The 20568-nt window shown below is 42.4% G+C and overlaps 1 protein-coding gene across 1 annotated transcript in view; it reads right to left on the reverse strand.

The window, feature by feature from the left end:
• LOC126235647 (Down syndrome cell adhesion molecule-like protein Dscam2) overlaps positions 1–20568 on the reverse strand; it is a 192965-nt gene that overhangs the window by 124212 nt on the left and 48185 nt on the right. The window contains exon 3 of the mRNA XM_049944361.1: positions 13258–13389. Within this exon, the coding sequence (XP_049800318.1) occupies positions 13258–13389 (132 nt within the window). The remainder of the gene's footprint in view (positions 1–13257; positions 13390–20568) is intronic.

A 20568-nucleotide genomic window follows, 5' to 3' on the forward strand; every position in this document is an offset into this window, starting at 1 on the left:
CAATTTCAAATGTTATTGTGGCCTAGGGCACTCAGCAAGGTGAAAGTTTACTCACACATGCACTATTGGAAAAATTAGGAAGTGGGAGGGGGCAGCAGAAAGTGAGGTTGGAGAGGATGGCAGTGTGTGGGGGCAGCTTTAGGACAATCCAGCAGAACACCTCCCACAAAAATAAAGAAAGTAAATAAATACCTTATATCCTTCCCTCTAATAGCACTGAGTCTTTATCCTGCCAATTCACATGTGGTGGATTGATGAGAAGTGGGAGAGGGGATGGGGGAGAACACCTTTGTCTAAGGGTTTGATGCATAGTAGGAAGTACCAATGTGAGGATATATATATATATATATATATATATATATATATATATATATATATATATATATATATATAGAGAGAGAGAGAGAGAGAGAGAAATTCCACAGGAATTTCCCAGGTATAAAATACCATAGGAAAGCGACTTCTGGTCTACAGCTGCGCCATCATGGCGGGTGAATAGAGAACTAACCTATATGCTAGTTGAGTGGCGACACAAGCAGACGCTCAAGACTCAACACAGTGATGTGTAGGTTATCGACAGCATGTGGAGGAGGGTGCTCCTGCTCTCAAATGTCAGTGCATACAAGATGTTGGATATAAATATTTAGCACTATGATCTATTTGTGGCTGAAATTTTATTACTTGATTTGCAAAATGCATATGTGATTTTCATGTGAGTGTTGCATTATGATCCATTGTTTATCAGTGGTGTTTTTTTTCACGACTCTTTCGATGTTTAAGTTGAGTAGTGAAGCATTTTCCTTCAGTTGTGGTAGCATTTATTGAACTGTAATCTGTGTGCGTTTGAAACACCAGAACTGTAGGGTAATTGTCAGTTCAGTTGCTCAGAAAATTCTTCCACTCTTCAGTTGCAGGTCAGCTTTGAGTGGTATTGAGGACTAGGAGCACACAGAAATGACTCGTTACAATGACGCAATGTTTTCTTTGCTGTACAAGATAGCTGTTTTATGAACTTAAAGTTTGTCACCACAGAACATCAGAGAGAAACAGGATGTATGCCAGATGCTGTAAGGTAACATCCAAAGACTGGAATAGAAGGAATGCTGCGTTCAACCTCTGCGGGCCAGCGGCGATGCTGCATAGAGCACACAGAAGATGGCTGCGCAACTTCTGGTGTGGTCGATGCATGTGCTGGCTTCTCCTGACTGGCATACATGTGTGAAGATGCGATGTACCAGCCTGTAATCGCCGGATGGCGCGATCGGAAGTTTTCTTTTTTCTACAGATACGGGTTGGGGCGAGTGTTTTAAGTGAAGTTCTTTTCCACAAATTGCAAAATTTCACAAGTCAATCAGTTTGATGAGATATTTCCCACCAAATATGCAAAAGACCTGTTGTGATCAATCACAAGTGCCTCAGTATTTCCAGTGTTTAGGGGAGGAGTCCTGTCTCCCAAAAATTGATTAAATAAAGAATATGAAAATTGAAGTGAACAATATATTATTATGTTAGTTAGCACTGATTTGAATTTCATGTTGTGAGATTATTCACATCAACAGCTTAGCACAGACTGAGAATTTTTCTGACCAGTTTTCATATGGGGTGAAAGGGGGAAGTGGGGGGAGCAGGTGAGTGCTTGGGAATTTTCCAGGAGCTGTACCCAAGTGGGTGAGGGGAGGGGAGGAGCCCTGTCTCCTGCAAACTGATTAAATAAAGAAAATGCAAACTGAATTGAATAACATATCATTATGATAATTGACATTGAACTGAATTTCGTTTTGTGAGATACATTCATACCAACAGATCAGTATAGACTCAGTCTTTTTCTTGTCTATTTCTATATGGGGAGGGGAGGGCTGGGTATTTCCCAGGAGGGACAAAAGTGGCTCAGAACTGAACTGGGGAAAGGTGACAAAAAAGTGTCCCTTTTCCCACAGGGGTAGGGGAGGAGGAGGGTGATGGGGGATGGGGGTTTCCCAGATAGATGGATTATCCCCAGGAGGTCATAAACCAACTTCCAGGGGGTCATAAATCAATTAGTAGAAAAACAGTTTAAGGGGAGGCGGATAATTTACTCCTGAAATGTATGCAACCCACACAAACAAAATGCACCCGGATCGACTTTCCCCCACTACTCTAGTGACATTACTGAAGTTGTGTCAGGGTTGGCTAGCACTTGGATGGATTACCATCAAGATCTGCTGAGTGCAATTGGCAAGTGAAGTGCAACTGAACACGACTGGGAGAAAGGTGTGCTGATTAAATATCCCTCCGTATCTACATTCGGTTATGTCTATCGGTTCAGCATTGCAAAACGGTCAGTTGGTACTCTTGGGCCTTCTTGAGGCAGATTCATATGGAAATTTTGTTTCGTTTTAGAGAGTGGCTCATTACCAGATATTGGACGAAATGAGTCGAGACACTGTTGCTGTGGTATACCATTACGAAAATAAAAAAAAAAGTAAAAATGTAACATTCATATGAAATTTCCATTATTTTCACAAGTTTCTTTAAGCACGCGCTGGAATCAAAACACTTGGCCAATTACCAGGCTGCAATTGCTTTAATAAAATCAAATGACAAGATTTTCAACGATAATAACGTCAGACGTTACTAGTGCCATCCAGCGATCGTACTGTGTTACACCAGTAGTGGCTCTCCAGCACATTACTCACGAATCGAAGTAGAACATTGAGGAAGGGGTAATACTCACAGCCAACATTGTAATCTCCGCCACATACTGTATAATGGCCGGCGCAGTACAAATTTACTTGTAAATTGATGAATTCGAAAGCATCTAAACCAGCAGCAGGAGGCACGCTGGTCATTTCCCCGCAGTGATCAGCCATCAAAACATTTCACAATCACGGTAGTGCCACTGGGAATGTGTTCCAGCGAACTAGCATAAACAAGCTCTGTAGAAGAGAACGCATCATCTCTTTGTTTGTGAAGCTGAACTGAGCACTCAGATGAAGCTGAAGAAAACTCTTCCGCAGGGATCCGTTCTGGCTCGCCTGTTATTTAGCCTTTACATAACGGGTATGTCCGAGGCCACCTCACAGATTTTTGAAAATGTTCGCAACTGGGCCCTGGCAGTAAGTTGTAAAGATACACAGGGCTTCAAGAACACAGCAACCAAACTTGAAACTCGCAACAACATCTTGCAGAAAACGGTTGGCACCTAAATTATTTTATTTATTTAACCTGATTAGAGCCATCAGATCCTGATTTACATCAGACCAGGGTTTCACACGTACAGTATCTATTACATTACAGTTACGAAGAAATAAAAATATCAATATGACAATTAGTATTAAACGATTTCATAATACTAATAATAATAATAATAATTGTGTGACGTTAAAAACAATAATGATAATGGCCGATGTAAGAAGAATATATAGATGTACAAAATAAATGTTAACTGATATAGCGAGTTGTGGGTAAAGAAAATTTTAGGAGAATACATCGGCTAGGAATACTGGAAAATGAGGAAGATCAGGTTGGAAAGAGGGATGTACAAGGGTAAAGAGTGAGTGCAAAGACAATAGTAATCTTATTGTTGCTTTGGTAGATATGTCATTACCTGTCTTCTGAAGGTGAAGATGTTATTTGGTTCTCTAATATAATGCAGGAGGTTGTTACAGAGTCCGGTTCCTAATACTGAGATGGAATTCGAGAAGGTGGCTGAACGATGGAATCGGACAAAAAGGATTTTGCTCTGATGGGCAGCCGTCTTTCTGCTGTGTTGTTCAGACAAGAGCGTTAAGGTCGACGGAAAACGTACGCTGATAAGACAGTAAAAAAGAAAGAGGGTATGGCAGTCTCTGCGCTTGTCTGCACACAGCCATGATTGCTGTGCTTATGATGATGAAATGTGATCCAAGAGACGAACGTGACAGATATAATTCCATGGGAGTCTTCAGGCTTCACGCTACGGACTTCAAGCTCTTGCTTTGCCCTATCTGGATGTGGAATACTGTGCACCGGTTTGGCTCAACAGAACCCACACTAGCCTCATCTAGCTTCTGAGCATGTGTCGATCTTCTCCAGACGGGGCATGCATATTCAGCTGGAGCAAAGCACAATGCCAGGGATGATGCACGTAGAATTTCAGGGTTTGCTCCCCAGTGTGAGTTGGTAAGTTTACGGATTATGCCGTTCCGTGTGTTGACTTTCGCTCTAGTTTTCTCTACGTGTTTCTTGTAAGACAATGTTCGATCTAACGGGACTCCAAGATAAACTGGGTTTGGGCAGTGTTGAAGTTTAACTGAGTTCCATTACAATTGTAATTCCCTGTTTGCTTCCTTGTTGTTTAGATGAAATAAACAAGTCAGCGTCTTTGCTGGATTAGGTCGAAGCTGGTTCCCGTTGTAATATTCAGTTAGTTCTTCTAAGGCATCTGTTAGGTTTCTCTCAATCTGTTTGATTAATCTAGATTGGCATGCAATGGCTACATCATCAGCATAGATAAAGCATCTTGTCGTCGGTCCAACTGGTTGGTCATTTGTATACAGATTAAAAGTAGGGGGGACAAAACACTACCTTGTGGGAGCCCGTTCTTCTGGTTCCTCCAGCGACTTCTTTGTTCTCGAAATTCCACATAGTATCTTCTGTAGGAGATCAGTGATCTCACAACTTCAGTAAGGTGGTAGTTTCCCGTCATTTTGAAAATTTTTCCCAGGAGGATTTTGTGGTTTATCGTGTCGTAAGCTGCTGATAAGTTGACAAACACCAGGCCAGTTTTTTCTCCCTTCCCAAAGCCGTCCTCTATGTATTGTGTTAGGCAGAGGACCTGGGCAGTGCAAGATTTACCTGGTCTGAATCCTGCTTGTTGTTGAATGATTTGCCTTTCTAGTTGTGGTGCTATTTTATTCAAGATAAGACGTTCATATAGCTTGAAAGGGCAGCACAGCAGCGATATTGGACGATAGTTCTTAGCATCATCTCTTGGTTTACCTGGCTTTGGGATAGGTACTACCTTGGCCTTCAACCATAGCTTAGGTATCGTCTTGTTTGACCAGCAGAGATTATAGAGTTCTAAAAGCCATTCCTTAGCTATGGGCCCTAGGTTCTGTATAAATTCATTAATGACGTCGTCGGGACCCGCGGCCTTCCTGGGTTTCAAGGAACTGATAGCAGCTTCCAGTTCTGTTGAAGTATGGCTCAGGTGGTATTTCAGTCACTTGTGGCCTCTTATATGAGGTGGCAGTCTTACTGTTCCTCGTTGGTTTACCATTCAAAAGGAGCTGATGTGCGATTTGGTTAGCTGTTACGGAAACCTGATCCTTGGGGGCTGCCGGGTCGCTGGACAATCGCTTTATGAGGTTCCAAGCTCTTCTGCTACTGTGCTTCACGTCAAGACTCTCCAACGTATGTTTCCAGGACTCTTGTCTGTCTTTGCTTATAGTTTCAATTAGCTGATCCCCAAGTTTTATGGTTTCTTCACTGAAAGGGTCCATGCTGTACTGCTCCAGGTATTCGTTATATATTTGTTTCATGTCGTTGGAAACTCCAGGAATGTAGAGTGTTCTGCAGCCTCTAGGTATGCTGAGTCTTGCTGATCTTTTAACAGCTTGGACGAACTTTCCGTAGTTTTCAGTGTTTGATGGTAAATTTACGATTTCCATGTCTAAGGTGTCCGCAAATTTTTTCCAGTTTGCCCTTTTGAAGTTAAAACGACTTTTAAAGGGTACTTTTTGTGGCAGTATTACTGGTCTGTGTTGGGTCTTTGGGATAGGGTTGAGAACGAATTTGTTGCATGACGTGGACAAGGTTTTGGAAACAAATATGAGGTCTGGGTTATACCCTCTCTTCCATCTTGCACTGTTGAATGACGCAGGCTGTTTCTGATCATGGATGAGATTCAGCTCGTGTTCTTCTGCCCAGCTTTCCAGTAGTTCTCCATCCTCATTTGTGTCTTGATAGCCCCACACTCTATTGTGACAGTTAAAGTCTCCCATTATTAGCTGTGAGTGACATACATGTTGGCTGAAAGCAAACTTTTCCCCTGGCGGTTTATATATTGATGACACCGTAATGCTTCCAATAGTAACAGAAATGATTTCCGTGTTGTTAACGGTGTAAACTTGAATGTTGGATACTTTGATTCCAGGCCGAATAAACAGAGCACTTCCACATTGGTCGTGAGGGCACTCCTTCACCAAGGTCATCCCAGGAATATTTGGACGGCGTTGTGATGGCCCTCTATGTGTCTCCTGGAGGCACAGGACGTCGCAGGAATGAAGTTTACATGTGTTGGATATAAGTTCTTCTTTTTCAGATGATATGCCCTCGATGTTGAGAGATATGACTGTCAAACATGGCTCTGAAAAGGGCCTTTCCTTCGTTTTAGATTCTGAATACATGTCGTTTTAGACGTAGCTCAGTGTGTGGAAGGATCTGCCCAGGGGACGCCCGACTGTACTTGTACAATCTTCTGGGAGGCTCCTTCCTTGTCCCCCACACATGCTCAGAAGCTAGACGCAGCACTGAATGCCTCATGTCGATTAATCACGGGATGCCTGAAGCCTACAAACCGTGATCTCCTTTATATGTGTTCTGGAATAGCCCCCCCACAGATCAGACAGCAAACGTTGGCGATGGCCGAACGAAGCAGGCAGTGCGAAGATAGAAGACATCCCCTGTACGCACATCAGCCAGCGGAGGCAAGACTTAAATCTAGGAAAGACTTCATAAAAGTTGAACGTCCACTAACCGAAAGTCAGTCTACAACTAGAGAATCAATATGGAAACAGAAATTGGATAAAGGCAGTCTGAAAAGTTGGAACATTAAAGAAAAACTTCCTGCTGGATCACAATTGGAATGGAGAGTCTGGAAGAGCCTACATAGACTTAGATGTCAAATGGGAAGATCACAGGATAACCTGATCAAGTGGGGATACGCCGAAGAAGAGCCCTGCCAATGTGGAGGAAAACTAACCATGACACACCTGCTGACCTGTCCATCTTTGCTGGCCCCATGCACTTTCCAAGACCTGTGGTTGGCCAACGACGCTGCAGTGAAGTGTGCCGAACACTGGAGAGAGATATGAGCCTTGCCTTAGACAATAATGACGACTTACAATATGTGAAGATCATGAATGTATATATGAATGAATAACTATCATTTACTTGTATTTGTAATCTAGCATATATAGCGTATTAATTAATTACAGATGTAGCTCAGACACGATTAAATAAATAAATAAACTAGCCTCATCCACGTAAAACTAAATCGAACTATGCGCCTCATAACAGTACCAATAAAGGCAACCCCCAACATAGTGCAGCTCATGACAAAAGTTCATGGCTTGTAGAAAATAAATTAACGCTAAATCACAGTAAGACTTAGTTTTTACATTTTCTGACAAACAATTCAAGAAAACGGGACGTTTTAATTTCAGAGAATGGGCATATGCTCAGTGGAACTGAACAGTTCAAATTTGTAGGTGTTCAGATAGACAGTAAACTGTCGTGGAAAGCCCACATTCAGGATCTTGTTCAAAGACTTAATGCTACCATTTTTACTATTAGAAAGGTATCTGAAGTAAGTGATAGTTCGAGATGGAAAGTAGTCTCCTTGCTTATTTTCATTCGCTTATGACGTATGGTATTATATTTTGGGCTAACTTCCGATTCTGAAAGGATATTTCTGGCTCAGAAACGGGCGGTTCGGGCACTAAGTAGTGTAAGTTCGCGAACGTCTTGTCGACCCATGTTCACTAGCCTGGGTATACTGACATTGGCCTCTCAGTATATATATTCTTTACTGTCGTTTCTTTTTAACAATATCAGCTTATTCTCAAGAATTTGCTGCTGCCACTCAGTTAATACTAGGCAGAAATCCAATCTGCATTTGGGTTGCACTTCCTTGACTCTTGTGCATAAAGGTGTACAGCATACTGCTGCATCCATTTTCAATAAGCTGCCACAAGAATTCAAAAACCTTGACAGTAATCAACGCGCCTTCAAATCTAAACTGAAGAGTTTCCTCATGCGTCACTCCGTCTGTTCTGTCAAGGAGTTTCTTGGAAAACTAAACTGAATCCTGCGTTGAATTCTTGACTGCTTTAGCATAAAGTTATGACTTGTCTATTTTTTGGGTTCGTAAGCTTTTTGTCTTACCTGTTATTACTTTTATGTTGTAATTTCATCTACTGACACGTTCCCTGACGTTGAAGATTTGCTCGTTAATTTGGTCCCACGGAACTAGACGTGTAAAGTAAAAGTAAAATAGTGGCTAATACGCTAAGCAATATAGTTCTCCCCGCCTGCGACGAGAGAAACCACTTGTTACAGAACTCAAAAAAATACGAGAATAACCATGTTCTAGATTCCAACAAAACATCGCTGACTTGCGCTCTCGACATTCACACCTGAAGAGCCCAACGATTTTGGAGAAAATTGAACAGTGTAACCAATCGCAGGAACGAGGAGTAGGCTAAACTGGGACCCCCTGCCTTTCATAATATGCCATTTCTCACGACCAGAGCACTCGGTTTCGATAAGCATTGAAAAATCTAGTCTACCGTAAATAGAATTTCAGTTGCGATTATGGAGCTACTAGGCAAGCCTTGTAAATATACACCTGAAGCCCTCACTGGAGACCTCTCCGATTTCCTGTATGCTACCGAAAGGCGAAAGAATATGTCAGCAACATGGACATTCGGCCTCAGCTGTGTTTCCAGATATTTGTGGGTTTTTTATATTTTATGTAAGTCTACTCTGCTTTCTTTTTATGTAACCTGTATGTTTTTAAAGTCTGTATTGTTTGTATTTCATTAATTCATGCTATGCACTACGACATACGCTAAATATATAAATTTGTTCATTAAACAGCTGTTGATCGTAACTTATCCCCCTTCTACATCTACATCTACAACTACGTGATTACTCTGCTATTCACAATAAAGTTCCTGGCAGAGGGTTCAATGAACCACCTTGAAGCAGTCTCTCTACCGTTCCACTCTCGAACGGCACGCGGGAAAAACGAGCACTTAAATTTTTCTGTGCGAGCCCTGATTTCTCTTATTTTATCGTGATGATCATTTCTCCCTGTTTAGGTGGGTGCCAACAGAAAGTTTTCGCAATCGGAGGAGAAAACTGGTGATTGAAATTTCATGAGAAGATTCCGTCACAACGAAAAACGCCTTTGTTTGAATGATTGTCATTCCAATTCACGTATCATGCCTGTGACACTATCTCTCCTATTTCGCGATAATGCAAAACGAGCTGCCCTTCTTTGTACTTTTTCGGTGTCATCCGTCAGTTCCACGTGATGCGGATGCCACACCGCACAGCAATACTCCAGAATAGGGCGGACCAGTGTGGTGTAAGCAGTCTCGTTAGTAGATCTGTTTGCACCTTCTAATTGTTCTGCGAATGAATCGCAGTCTTTGGTTTGCTCTACCCACAATATTATCTATGTGATCGTTCCAATTTAGGTTATATGTAATTATAATTCCTAAGTATTTAGTTGAATTTACAGCTTTCAAATTTGTGTGACTTACCGCGTAATCGAAATTAAGCTCATTTTTTTTAGTACTCATGTGAATAACTTCACACTTTTCCTTATTCAGGGTCAATTGTCACTTTACACACCATACAGATATCTCACCCAAATCATTTTCCAAGTCGTTTTGATCATCTGATGACTTTACAAGACGGTAAATGACAGCATCATCTGCAAACAATCTAAGACGGCTACTCAGATTGTCTCCTATGACGTTAATATAGATCAGGAACAACAGAGGGCCTATAACACTTCCTCGGGGAACACTGGATATTACTTCTGTTTTACTTGATGACTTTCCGTCTATTTCTACGAACTGTGACCTTTCTGACAGGAAATCACGAATCCAGTTGCACAACTAAGGCGATACTCCGTAGGGACGCAGTTTGGTTAGAAGACGCTTGTGAGGAACGGTGTCGAAAGCCTTCTGGAAATCTAAAAATATGGAATCAATTTGACATCCCCTGTCGATAGCACTTGTTACTTCATGAGTATAATGAGCTAGTTGTGTTTCACAAGAACGATATTTTCTGAATCCGTGCCGACTATATGTCAATAAATCGTTTTCTTCGAGGTACTTCATAATGTTCAAATACAGTATATGTTCCAAAATCCTACTGGAAATCGACGTTAGTGATGAAGGCCTATAATTCAGTGGATTACTCCTACTTACCTTTTTGGGTATTGATGTGACTTTAGCAATCTTCCAGTACGTATCCTTCTGTGAGCTAGTGGTTGTATTTAATTTCTAAATATGGAGCTATTTTATCAGCATACTCTGAGAGGAACCTGACTGGTACACAATCTGGACCGGAGGTCTTGCCTTTATTAAGTGATTTAAGCTGCTTCGTTACTCCGAAGATATCTACTTCTATGTTTCTCATCTTGGCAGTTGTTCTTGATTAGAATTCAGGAATATTTACTTTGTCTTCTTTGGTGAAGGAGTTCCGGAAAACGGTGTTTAATAACTCTGCTTTAGTGGTAGTGTCATCAGTGACTTCACCGTTGTTATCGCGCAGTGAAGGTATTGACTGCGTCTTGCCACTGGTGTGCTTTATGTATGACCAGATTCTCTTTGGCTTTTCTGCAAGATTTCGAGACAGAATTTCGCTGTGGAAATTATTAAAAGTATGTCGCATAGAAGTACGCGCTATATTTCGAACATGTTTCCTAGCTAGAAAGTCATGCCATAAGTCAACATAAAGTCATTAACATCTTACTAGTAGAATGTGATAAGCATGTTGTAAGGTGTCAGGCAAATCCAACACCTACCACGAAAACCCTGACATCATAGCAAAATTCGGCAGTATGTCACATAGCTCCGAATAAATCCTGACATTAAATTAACCAAAGTAATACGATCAACGAGTGGGCAAATGGAATACCACAGACTAACACAAGAACGCCTAAAATGTATGTCATACCTTCCCACCGTGAAACAGACGCAGTTCCGAGGGGAGAAACGAGAAGCCGAGAGCAGAATCGTGTAGGCTAGGAGGCCCTACGATAAGGGACGGACACCCACGTCGCCAGCTGACCGCCAAAACCACCCCCCAGCCCATGTTAAAAGATAGAGCCCTCCAGAAGAACAGTATAGATCTTACAATAACAGTAAAAGGGCCACACCAGCTGCAAGTTTTAACGTGAGGCTTTTTCGCGTCTCTGTTACGTTCCAAACGTTAAAAACATTGCCCCACCACGAAAAGTATAACGTTTCTCATTGGATAGACAGAATTTTTGTAGGTAGAGCTTAAGGTTAACATTGAGACACTGACTGGTCAGTTGAAAACACAGCCAGATAGCTTTTTTTAAACCAACTTCGGTAAATTGTAGTAAGGAGAAGTTAGGTGTGAGTTGCTTCCGAGATGGCGAGATGTGAGGAGCTGCGCTGCCCGCCACCCCCTGACGCTGCCTAAACACCGACAAGGTAATGAACGCACGCGATGCCGCATTTTTGAGCGCGTAAGGCGTCACTCAGAACTGCAGAAGTCTCATCTGTTACACCCCCTTTTTAAGTAATACTAGTGTCGATCGTCAATTAAATCTCATGGTGTTCACATTTGCTACGTGAAATAAAAATCTGAAACGCGATGATTTTTCTGTTTTATAATTATTGAGAAACCACATCAGCCACTGTAATTTACGACAAGTTAGATAAGTAATTAAAGATAATTGAGGGTCATTGTAGACCATTTTGATAGTTTTCTCTTTTATGAATCTTAACTTAAACCTAGATTATAGATGTGATATGGCATAGGTCATCCTTTGATCCATTGTAGAACTTGGAAACCCATTCAGGGAATATTCGTTCACATTTTTGTTGAACGCAGTTGGTTTTTATCATCCTGTATTAAAATATTTCCTTTTATCAAGAGCGCAATTTATAAACAATGTTTTGTGAGTAGAATAAAATTTCCAATGGTAAACTTAACTGCTTTTTCGACGTTATTTTACCAGCTAACTAAAAATAGGAAAACCTTGAACCCCTTCCACTACATTTAGTTAGTATTAAGATTCTTTTACAGGGAGTGCAGTGGAGCTGATGCTGAAATCATTAAGTATTTGATTATATCATCGCTAGTCTCACCGAACTCTTCTGAACTCTAGATGTCATGTGTGGTCTGGCGTCTCCTTACCAGCAACAGGTCCCAGGTTTAAACTAGTCAATTCCCTAAAAAACACGCTCAGAGCGTCGTTGCGCGAAAGTGGTAGGGAGACACGACTTAGAACAGACAGACACCACGCAGAATGTTAGAATGTTGTAAATAACAAAAAATACCTTCAAAAGGCGCTTATTATCAGTAGTAGTATATTAAGGTACAAATTATAATTTTACACCTGTGTGTGGTCTCCCTGGTGTGCCTAGTCGACCACAAGTCCCTGTCACGCCGTTCACTCTAACAACAGAGTACATACAGGGTTGAAGACATGGAGAAAGAAAGGCATCATCACAATTTGAATTTAGAGTAATATAACTTTCTTACCTTTATTGGTCATTGTTGCACGCTCATGGTCCAGTGATGAATCTCGCCATCTGCTGTTTGTTAAATCAATTTGAGGTCCAGGGTGTGTATTCTGCTCCGTAAGAACTGACACGTATGTAAACTTCCAACTTTTATTTTATAAATGCTCATCGTGACGATATTCAATAATTTTCAATGTAACGGTTTTTCCAATACATCACTTCGTTCCCTCGATCCTTGACCTTCCCAAAGCAAGCGTATGATAAGATGTCTCAACACCAACTGCCCATTGTCTCTACACCCACCAACCACTGGCTCCTGTTCACAGAGCTTACAAACTGTGCAGTACTGCCAACCTTGGTTGTATATCGATATTTTACACATCGCACGTATATATGTATGAAAAACATAGTATGAAAAATGAAAAATGTTTATAATATAGTTCTGTGGCAATATACCTCATGATTGTCCTCATATTAACAGTTTTGTAACAAAACAACAATATTTCACTTTATGTTTACGTAGTTGAAGTTCACTTGCTCCTTCAAGTTCATTGACGGCACCGCAAACCTCGCCAGCCGGTGGTATTGGTAGTTTCAGTAGTCCGTTACATTACACGGTGAAGGTGAGGGAGCCGAGGTCCATGTTAATGTTAATGTTAGAATGTTGTAAATAACAAAAAATACCTTCAAAAGACGCTTATCAACTAAACGTATCACAATGAGATTGGAAAGATGACAAGGCAGGACTTGTGAGTGGTGGCCTGCACGCGGTACTCACGTGTACGTGGGCAGCGGGAATCCCTGGGCGGCGCACGGCAGCTCCACGGGCTGCCTGTAGCGCGCCTGCACGTGGCTGCGGGAGTCCGTGATGCGCGGCGGCACCGAGCTCTGCGGTGACGTCACCAGCAGTCTGCAACAGAGCGGGCGGCCCCACCGTCTCTCACCTTCCTGTCCTCCTGCTCGAGAGCGGGTTTGTAGTGAGCCAAATGTTCGTTGTGACACAGCTAGATGTGTGACATTGAGGCAATGTGGTTTACGTAATTTGATCAAGAGTTTCCGGATAGTCCTTTGTAACGTGGAATCGAACAACGTATGTCACGAGAGGCAGACTTACCAGTACTAAAGCGGACGGGGAGCACTGCCTCGTCAGTAGAGACGTACTGACGCCAGAATAGTTCGGTCAAGAGAGCTCAATCCATTCGAATACGTATTAGTCATCGGATGTTACCTCAGTAATAAAAGCATCTCGAACATTTGACTACTTCTGAAGCTGCCCATGTCAGCTGATGTGACTGTAAAGTGGAAACACGAATGAACAACCTCAGCTAAAAGGAAAACCAGGCAGACCTTACGTACTAACGGATGGTGGCCGTCGAACATTTTGTGGGGAGGGGGCGTAAAAAATCGCGTGAAATGGCCGGAAGGAATCATTAGCGAGTTCCAAAGTGCTTCCAACAGTGCAGCTAGCACAATGACTGTGCGTAGGGAGCTGAAAGGAATGGGGAACAACGGACGACCGGCTACTCACAAGCCACACATTTCATACTACGCGGCCCTTGAAATGGTCTTAAGGGAGACGCTTCTGACCAGTAGAAGGTTGGAAACGTGTGATTTAGAATGATGTATGACGTCATACGTCGCACCAATCGAATGGAAGGGTTTCAGCATGGCGAATGCTTGGAATTATGTGTAGTGGAAACAGTGTACAGGAGATAGTGTTATTACAGAATGGGGTTGTTTTTGGTGTTAGGGTATGCCCCCCTTATAGCTCTTAAGAAAGCACTAAACGCAAGAGGATATCAACACATATCACAGTGCTGTGTATTGCATACAATAGTGATTCAGTTTGAAGCCGGTGACTGACTATATCAGCATGACAATGCACACTGTCGTGAAGCACCATCTGTGTGCCAAAGGTTTCTGGACAATGACGTTACTGAGATGGTCTGACCTGCCCAGAGTACGAACCTGAACCCAATGGAACGCCTAGGGGATGAATCAGAAAGTCGACTTCACTCCATATTCCGGCAAATTTTGTGCAGTGGCCGTTCGTGGGACAGGAAGTGAGGCCGCTAAGTTCAGATTCGTTGAAAAAGGCTATGTTAGTTGCGGGTCATGTGCAACGTTGACCTTACCACGAACCTTATCAGAGAGAAGTTCCCCGGTGATCCCTTTGAAAGGGACGCTCTTAAGAGCCCGCTTGGGTTGGCAGCATGGGAGGAGCCAGAGCGGGACATTCCCTGAAGTCAACTGCCGAAGAATGTCCAACGTTTCCGCGGGGAAACAAGAGGTCAGCTCTAGCCAGGCGGTGTCACAAAGCAAGCGTGTCGTGCGGCCACCGCCGTCAAGGATTACCCACTGCCTCCTACGCTGGGCCCGTCCGCCACTGAAATTGGTCACTGGAACAAACCACATTGCCGTATAATGGCAAGCTCTCAGAGCAATTACGAACCCTAGTGCGTTAGTTCTTCTGGTTTCTCCTACACTCAACAGAATTCCGTACCTTCTTCTCATCACAGCTTATCCACTCATTGTTCAAATGGCTCTGAGCACTATGGGACTTCGCATCTGAGGTCATCAGTCCCCTAGATCTTAGAACTACTTAAACCTAACTAACCTAAGGACATCACACACACCCATGCCCGAGGCAGGATTCGAACCTGCGACCGTAGCGGTCGCGCCGTTCCAGACTGAAGCGCCTAGAACCGCTCGGCCACAACGGCCCGCTAATGCGCTGACACTCATTAAGTACATATGCATTTTCTCTAGAATTCCTGTCTCGATAAATTCAAGACAGGTACGAATAACGGATTCTGCACTGCCTCTCCATCCATCTTGCAGCTCTGGAATCGATTAACGTGCATCAGTGTTCCATCAAACGCTGCAAGTATGATCAAACCGAAATCCTTCGACCCGAAGCATTTCTAGCTTGCTTGTCGCGAGCGGTTACCCTTTCTGATTAATCGTTGTCTGATGTTAACCCAGCCACCGAATACTTCAGCTATCCATACGGCACACTCGGTAGAAGTAGTGAATGGCCCGTGAGAGATTAATCAGCTTCAAGGGCTCCTACTATACCTCTCTCGATAACTTTCTTCATTGGCGTTACGAACAGTTATATCAGATGAACAGCGTATCTCCAAATACTCATCCAATTAATATTGTGTTTTATTCATACCCACAGCAACAGACGATAGCAGAAATTTCTATTAATGCTTAGTTAAAGAACTAGGACCATTTTTTTTCAAAACATTGCTCTTGGATTAGTTGCGTCTCAACTGCCTCTAGAGAAAGCATCCTGTTTAAGGACTTATCTAATGGGTGTGGTGTGAGTCAGCCACCTCAAAAGTACAAGTGCTAAGCCGATCACGGAAAAGAATAAGCAAGATAAATCAAAGTGGTTCATGGTGTGGGTTCCTGTAGTCATGTCCTAGTTCATGAACCACGGGCAACGTATGAGTGGCCAAGTAAGTGGTCCCGACAGTCGGGATACTAGTTACTTTGGAATAAGGCTGGGCATCTCGGACATATTCTGAGTCGTGGTCACCTTTGTGCTCACACGGCAAAGACTACCAAATCCACCGGTTAGTCCCTCAACCGTCAGGGGTAAAACCCAATGGGACTCGGGGCAAGTAAGGCTAGCAACCTGCTTCCCTGCTACTTTAAATATGATGCTGGCAACAATCAGAGCAAAATGCCTCGGACCTTTGGAGGTGACGGAGTCCCACCTCTAACTGACAAACCAGGGACTCCAAAGATACGACTTGGCAAACAAATGGTAATGAGATGGGGAGCTATTAATATCAATGGGGGCTACTCTGGGAAGAAGGTAGAGCTGGCAGAGGCTGCAAGTAAGATGGGGCTGGACGTTTTAGCTGTTAGTGACATTCGGGTAAGGGGTGAGAAAGAAGAGGAAGTGGGAGAATACAAGGTCTACCTGTCAGGAGTCAAAGCAGGAATAGCACAATGGGGTGTAGGGCTGTACATCAGGAAAGAAATGGAACCCAGAGTAGTTGCAATAAGGTATGTAAACGAACGACTGATGTGGATAGATTTGACAGTGTCTAGCAAGAAAATTAGGATTGTGTCAGTATATTCGCATTGTGAAGGGACAGATCAAGATAAGATGGGTAGTTTTTATGAGGCACTCAGTGATGTAGTTGTTAGAGTAAAGGACAAGGACAGTGTTCTGCTCATGGGTGATTTTAACGCCAGGATTGGAAATCGAACAGAAGGGTATGAAAAGGTTATGGGTAAATTTGGAGAGGATATGGAGGCCAACAGGAACGGGAAACAACTCTTGGATTTCTGTGCCAGTATGGGCTTAGTAATCACAAACTCCTTTTTTAAACATAAGAATATTCACCGGTATACTTGGGAAGGCAGGGGAGCCAGATCTGTCATTGACTATATAATAACAGATCAGGAATTCAGGAAGGCTGTGAGGGACACACGTGTATTCAGGGGATTCTTTGATGACACTGATCATTATTTAATCTGCAGTGAAATTGGGATTTTGAGGCCGAAAGTGCAGGAGGTCAAGTCCATATGTAGGAGGATAAGAGTGGAGAAACTTCAGGATAAGGAAATCAGGCACAAGTACATAACAGCGATCTCAGAAAGGTACCAGTTAGTTGAATGTAGTCAATTACAGTCATTGGAAAAGGAATGGACAAGGTACAGGGACACAGTACTAGAAGTGGCTAAAGAATGTCTTGGAACAGTAGTGTGTAAAAGTAGGATGAAGCAAACAGCTTGGTGGAATGACACAGTCAAGGCAGCCTGTAAAAGGAAAAAGAAGGCGTATCAAAAATGGCTACAAACCAGAAACCAGGTAGACAGAGAAAGTTATGTTGAAGAAAGAAACAAAGCCAAACAGATAATTGCAGCATCCAAGAAGAAATCGTGGGAAGACTTTGGAAACAGGTTGGAGACTATGGGTCAAGCTGCTGGAAAACCATTCTGGAGTGTAATTAGCAGTCTTCGAAAGGGAGGTAAGAAGGAAATGACAAGTATTTTGAACAGGTCAGGAAAACTGCTGGTGAATCCTGTGGATGCCTTGGGCAGATGGAGGGAATATTTTGAAGAGTTGCTCAATGTAGGTGAAAATGCGATCAGTAATGTTTCAGATTTCGAGGTAGAATGGGATAGGAATGATGATGGAAATAGGATCACATTTGAGGAAGTAGAAAAAATGGTCAATAGATTGCAGTGCAATAAAGCGGCTGGGGTGGATGAAATTAAGTCGGAACTCATCAAATACAGTGGAATGTCAGGTCTTAAATGGCTACACAGGATAATTGAAATGGCCTGGGAGTCGGGACAGGTTCCATCAGACTGGACAAAAGTAGTAATCACACCAATCTTTAAACATGGAAACAGAAAAGATTGTAACAACTACAGAGGTATCTCTTTAATCAGCGTTGTGGGTAAAATATTCTCAGGTATTGTTGAAAGGAAAGTGCGAGTATTAGTTGAGGACCAATTGGATGAAAATCAGTGTGGGTTTAGGCCTCTTAGAGGTTGTCAGGACCAGATCTTTAGCTTACGGCAAATAATGGAGAAGTGTTATGAGTGGAACAGGGAATTGTATCTATGCTTTATAGATCTAGAAAAGGCATATGACCGGGTTCCTAGGAGGAAGTTATTGTCTGTTCTACGAGATTATGGAATAGGAGGCAAACTTTTGCAAGCAATTAAAGGTCTTTACATGGATAGTCAGGCAGCAGTTAGAGTTGACGGTAAATTGAGTTCGTGGTTCAGAGTAGTTTCAGGGGTAAGACAAGGCTGCAACCTGTCTCCACTGTTGTTCATATTATTTATGGATCATATGTTGAAAACAATAGACTGGCTGGGTGAGATTAAGATATGTGAACACAAAATAAGCAGTCTTGCATATGCGGATGACTTAGTTGTGATGGCAGATTCGATTGAAAGTTTGCAAAGTAATATTTCAGAGCTAGATCAGAAATGTAAGGACTATGGAATGAAGATTAGCATCTCCAAAACGAAAGTAATGTCAGTGGGAAAGAAATATAAACGGATTGAGTGCCAAATAGGAGGAACAAAATTAGAACAGGTGGACGGTTTCAAGTACTTAGGATGCATATTCTCACAGGATGGCAACATAGTGAACGAACTGGAAGCGAGGTGTAGCAAAGCTAATGCAATGAGCGCTCAGCTACGATCTACTCTCTTCTGCAAGAAGGAAGTCAGTTCAGAGACTAAGTTATCTGTGCACCGTTCAATCTTTCGACCAACTTTGTTGTATGGGAGCGAAAGCTGGGTGGATTCAGGTTACCTTATCAACAAGGTTGAGGTTACGGATATGAAAGTAGCTAGGATGATTGCAGGTACTAGTAGATGGGAACAATGGCAGGAGGGTGTCCACAATGAGGAAATCAAAGAGAAACTGGGAATGAACTCTATAGATGCAGCAGTCAGGGCGAACAGGCTTAGATGGTGGGGTCATGTTACACGCATGGGAGAAGCAAGGTTACCCAAGAGACTCATGGATTCAGCAGTAGAGGGTAGGAGGAGTCGGGGCAGACCGAGGAGAAGGTACCTGGATTCGGTTAGGAATGATTTTGAAGTAATAGGTTTAACATCAGAAGAGGCACCAATGTTAGCACTGAATAGGGGATCATGGAGGAACTGTATAAGGGGGGCTATGCTCCAGACTGAACGCTGAAAGGCATAATCAGTCTTAAATGATGATGATGATGATGATGATGATGATGATGAATCAACGACCAGTTTAAACAGTTAATGGTATGCTTTCATGTGTACAGCCGAGTTACATCATTTTTCTGCGATATATTTCGACGACCGGAAGAGAAGGTCGTCAAAATATCGTGCAGGAAAATAGAATCAGCAACTGGGTTGAAGATAAGGCACTCCATTAATCAATCACACAAAAAAACTGTGTTGTTAGATCGTGAACGTTGCAGCGGCTGGGCACAAAACATTAGTGGGGCGAAGTCAACCGACTTCCATTGACTTCTGCCGATCCAGAAAGAGAGAGCCCTGATTAAGGACGTTGTGGTCAAACAATACAACCCAACCAGTATTTCCCTCCCCTCCCCCTACCGATTTTTAAGGAATCTAACTGCAATGTATAAAACAGCTTCAACCGCATGACTGTTTTACAAATGAGTTAATATGTTCAGTATTTGTTGTTAAGCATGTAAGACCTTTATGGATGAAGGCTCAAAACCCTAGTTTTTCACGCATCTCAATGTTTATGACGCCATTTCTCCATAAGTATGTGACGTACAATGCTACAATTTTGCAGATACGTTCAAAGGCATATGTGGATATTGTATGCAAAATGTGTTGCGGATCAAATTAGTAGTAAAAAATAACTAGTTAAAACAGCATGGCTGATGCTGACGTTTTACTGCAAGAAAAGCGAAGATTTGATATGGGATGATTTTTTCCTTTCATTATTTTGTGGGGGTGTCAGCGGAAAAAAGTTTCTAAACGATCTGAAATTATGTGTAAATTTGGTGTAAGTCGCTACATGCTCTCATTCTCAAATACCAGATGAATACAGTCCGGGTAGTTAGCGCGCCGTGTGTTGCCTTATCGTAACACATATACACACTTTGTAACTTTAATACTTGACTTATTGTGTTAAAACATTAATGACAGATAACACATCTTAATGAGTAAATTATGACAGCACTTTAATTTTTTTAACTTTGGTCGGTAATTGTATGACGAACTGAAAATCAAGTTTGTTGCCTCTGGAAGCCGTTAGAAAGGCTGCTATTTTCTGTTCCGTAATACTGATGTTCGTTCGACCAATTCTTGAATAATTTCGTCCTTCACCAGAATGATTTATGGTGAGCTACAGAGGACTCAAACAAGAGCTGTTCAGTTTGTCACAGGTTCGTTTTGTAAAAGATGGTGGATAGTGATACAGAAATACCCAACAAACACTAGTGGGAATACTCCCAAGACAGCTGTCGTGAACCTCGAAAACCCTTACCAACTTGCATTAAGTGTCAAGAAACGTATTGCTGTTTCCAAAATACAGCTCTCGAAATGACTGCAACGGTAAAATTAGCGAAATCTGTCTTATACG

The sequence above is a fragment of the Schistocerca nitens genome, chromosome 2 (assembly GCF_023898315.1).
Source record: "Schistocerca nitens isolate TAMUIC-IGC-003100 chromosome 2, iqSchNite1.1, whole genome shotgun sequence".
NCBI classification, from domain to species: domain Eukaryota; kingdom Metazoa; phylum Arthropoda; class Insecta; order Orthoptera; family Acrididae; genus Schistocerca; species Schistocerca nitens.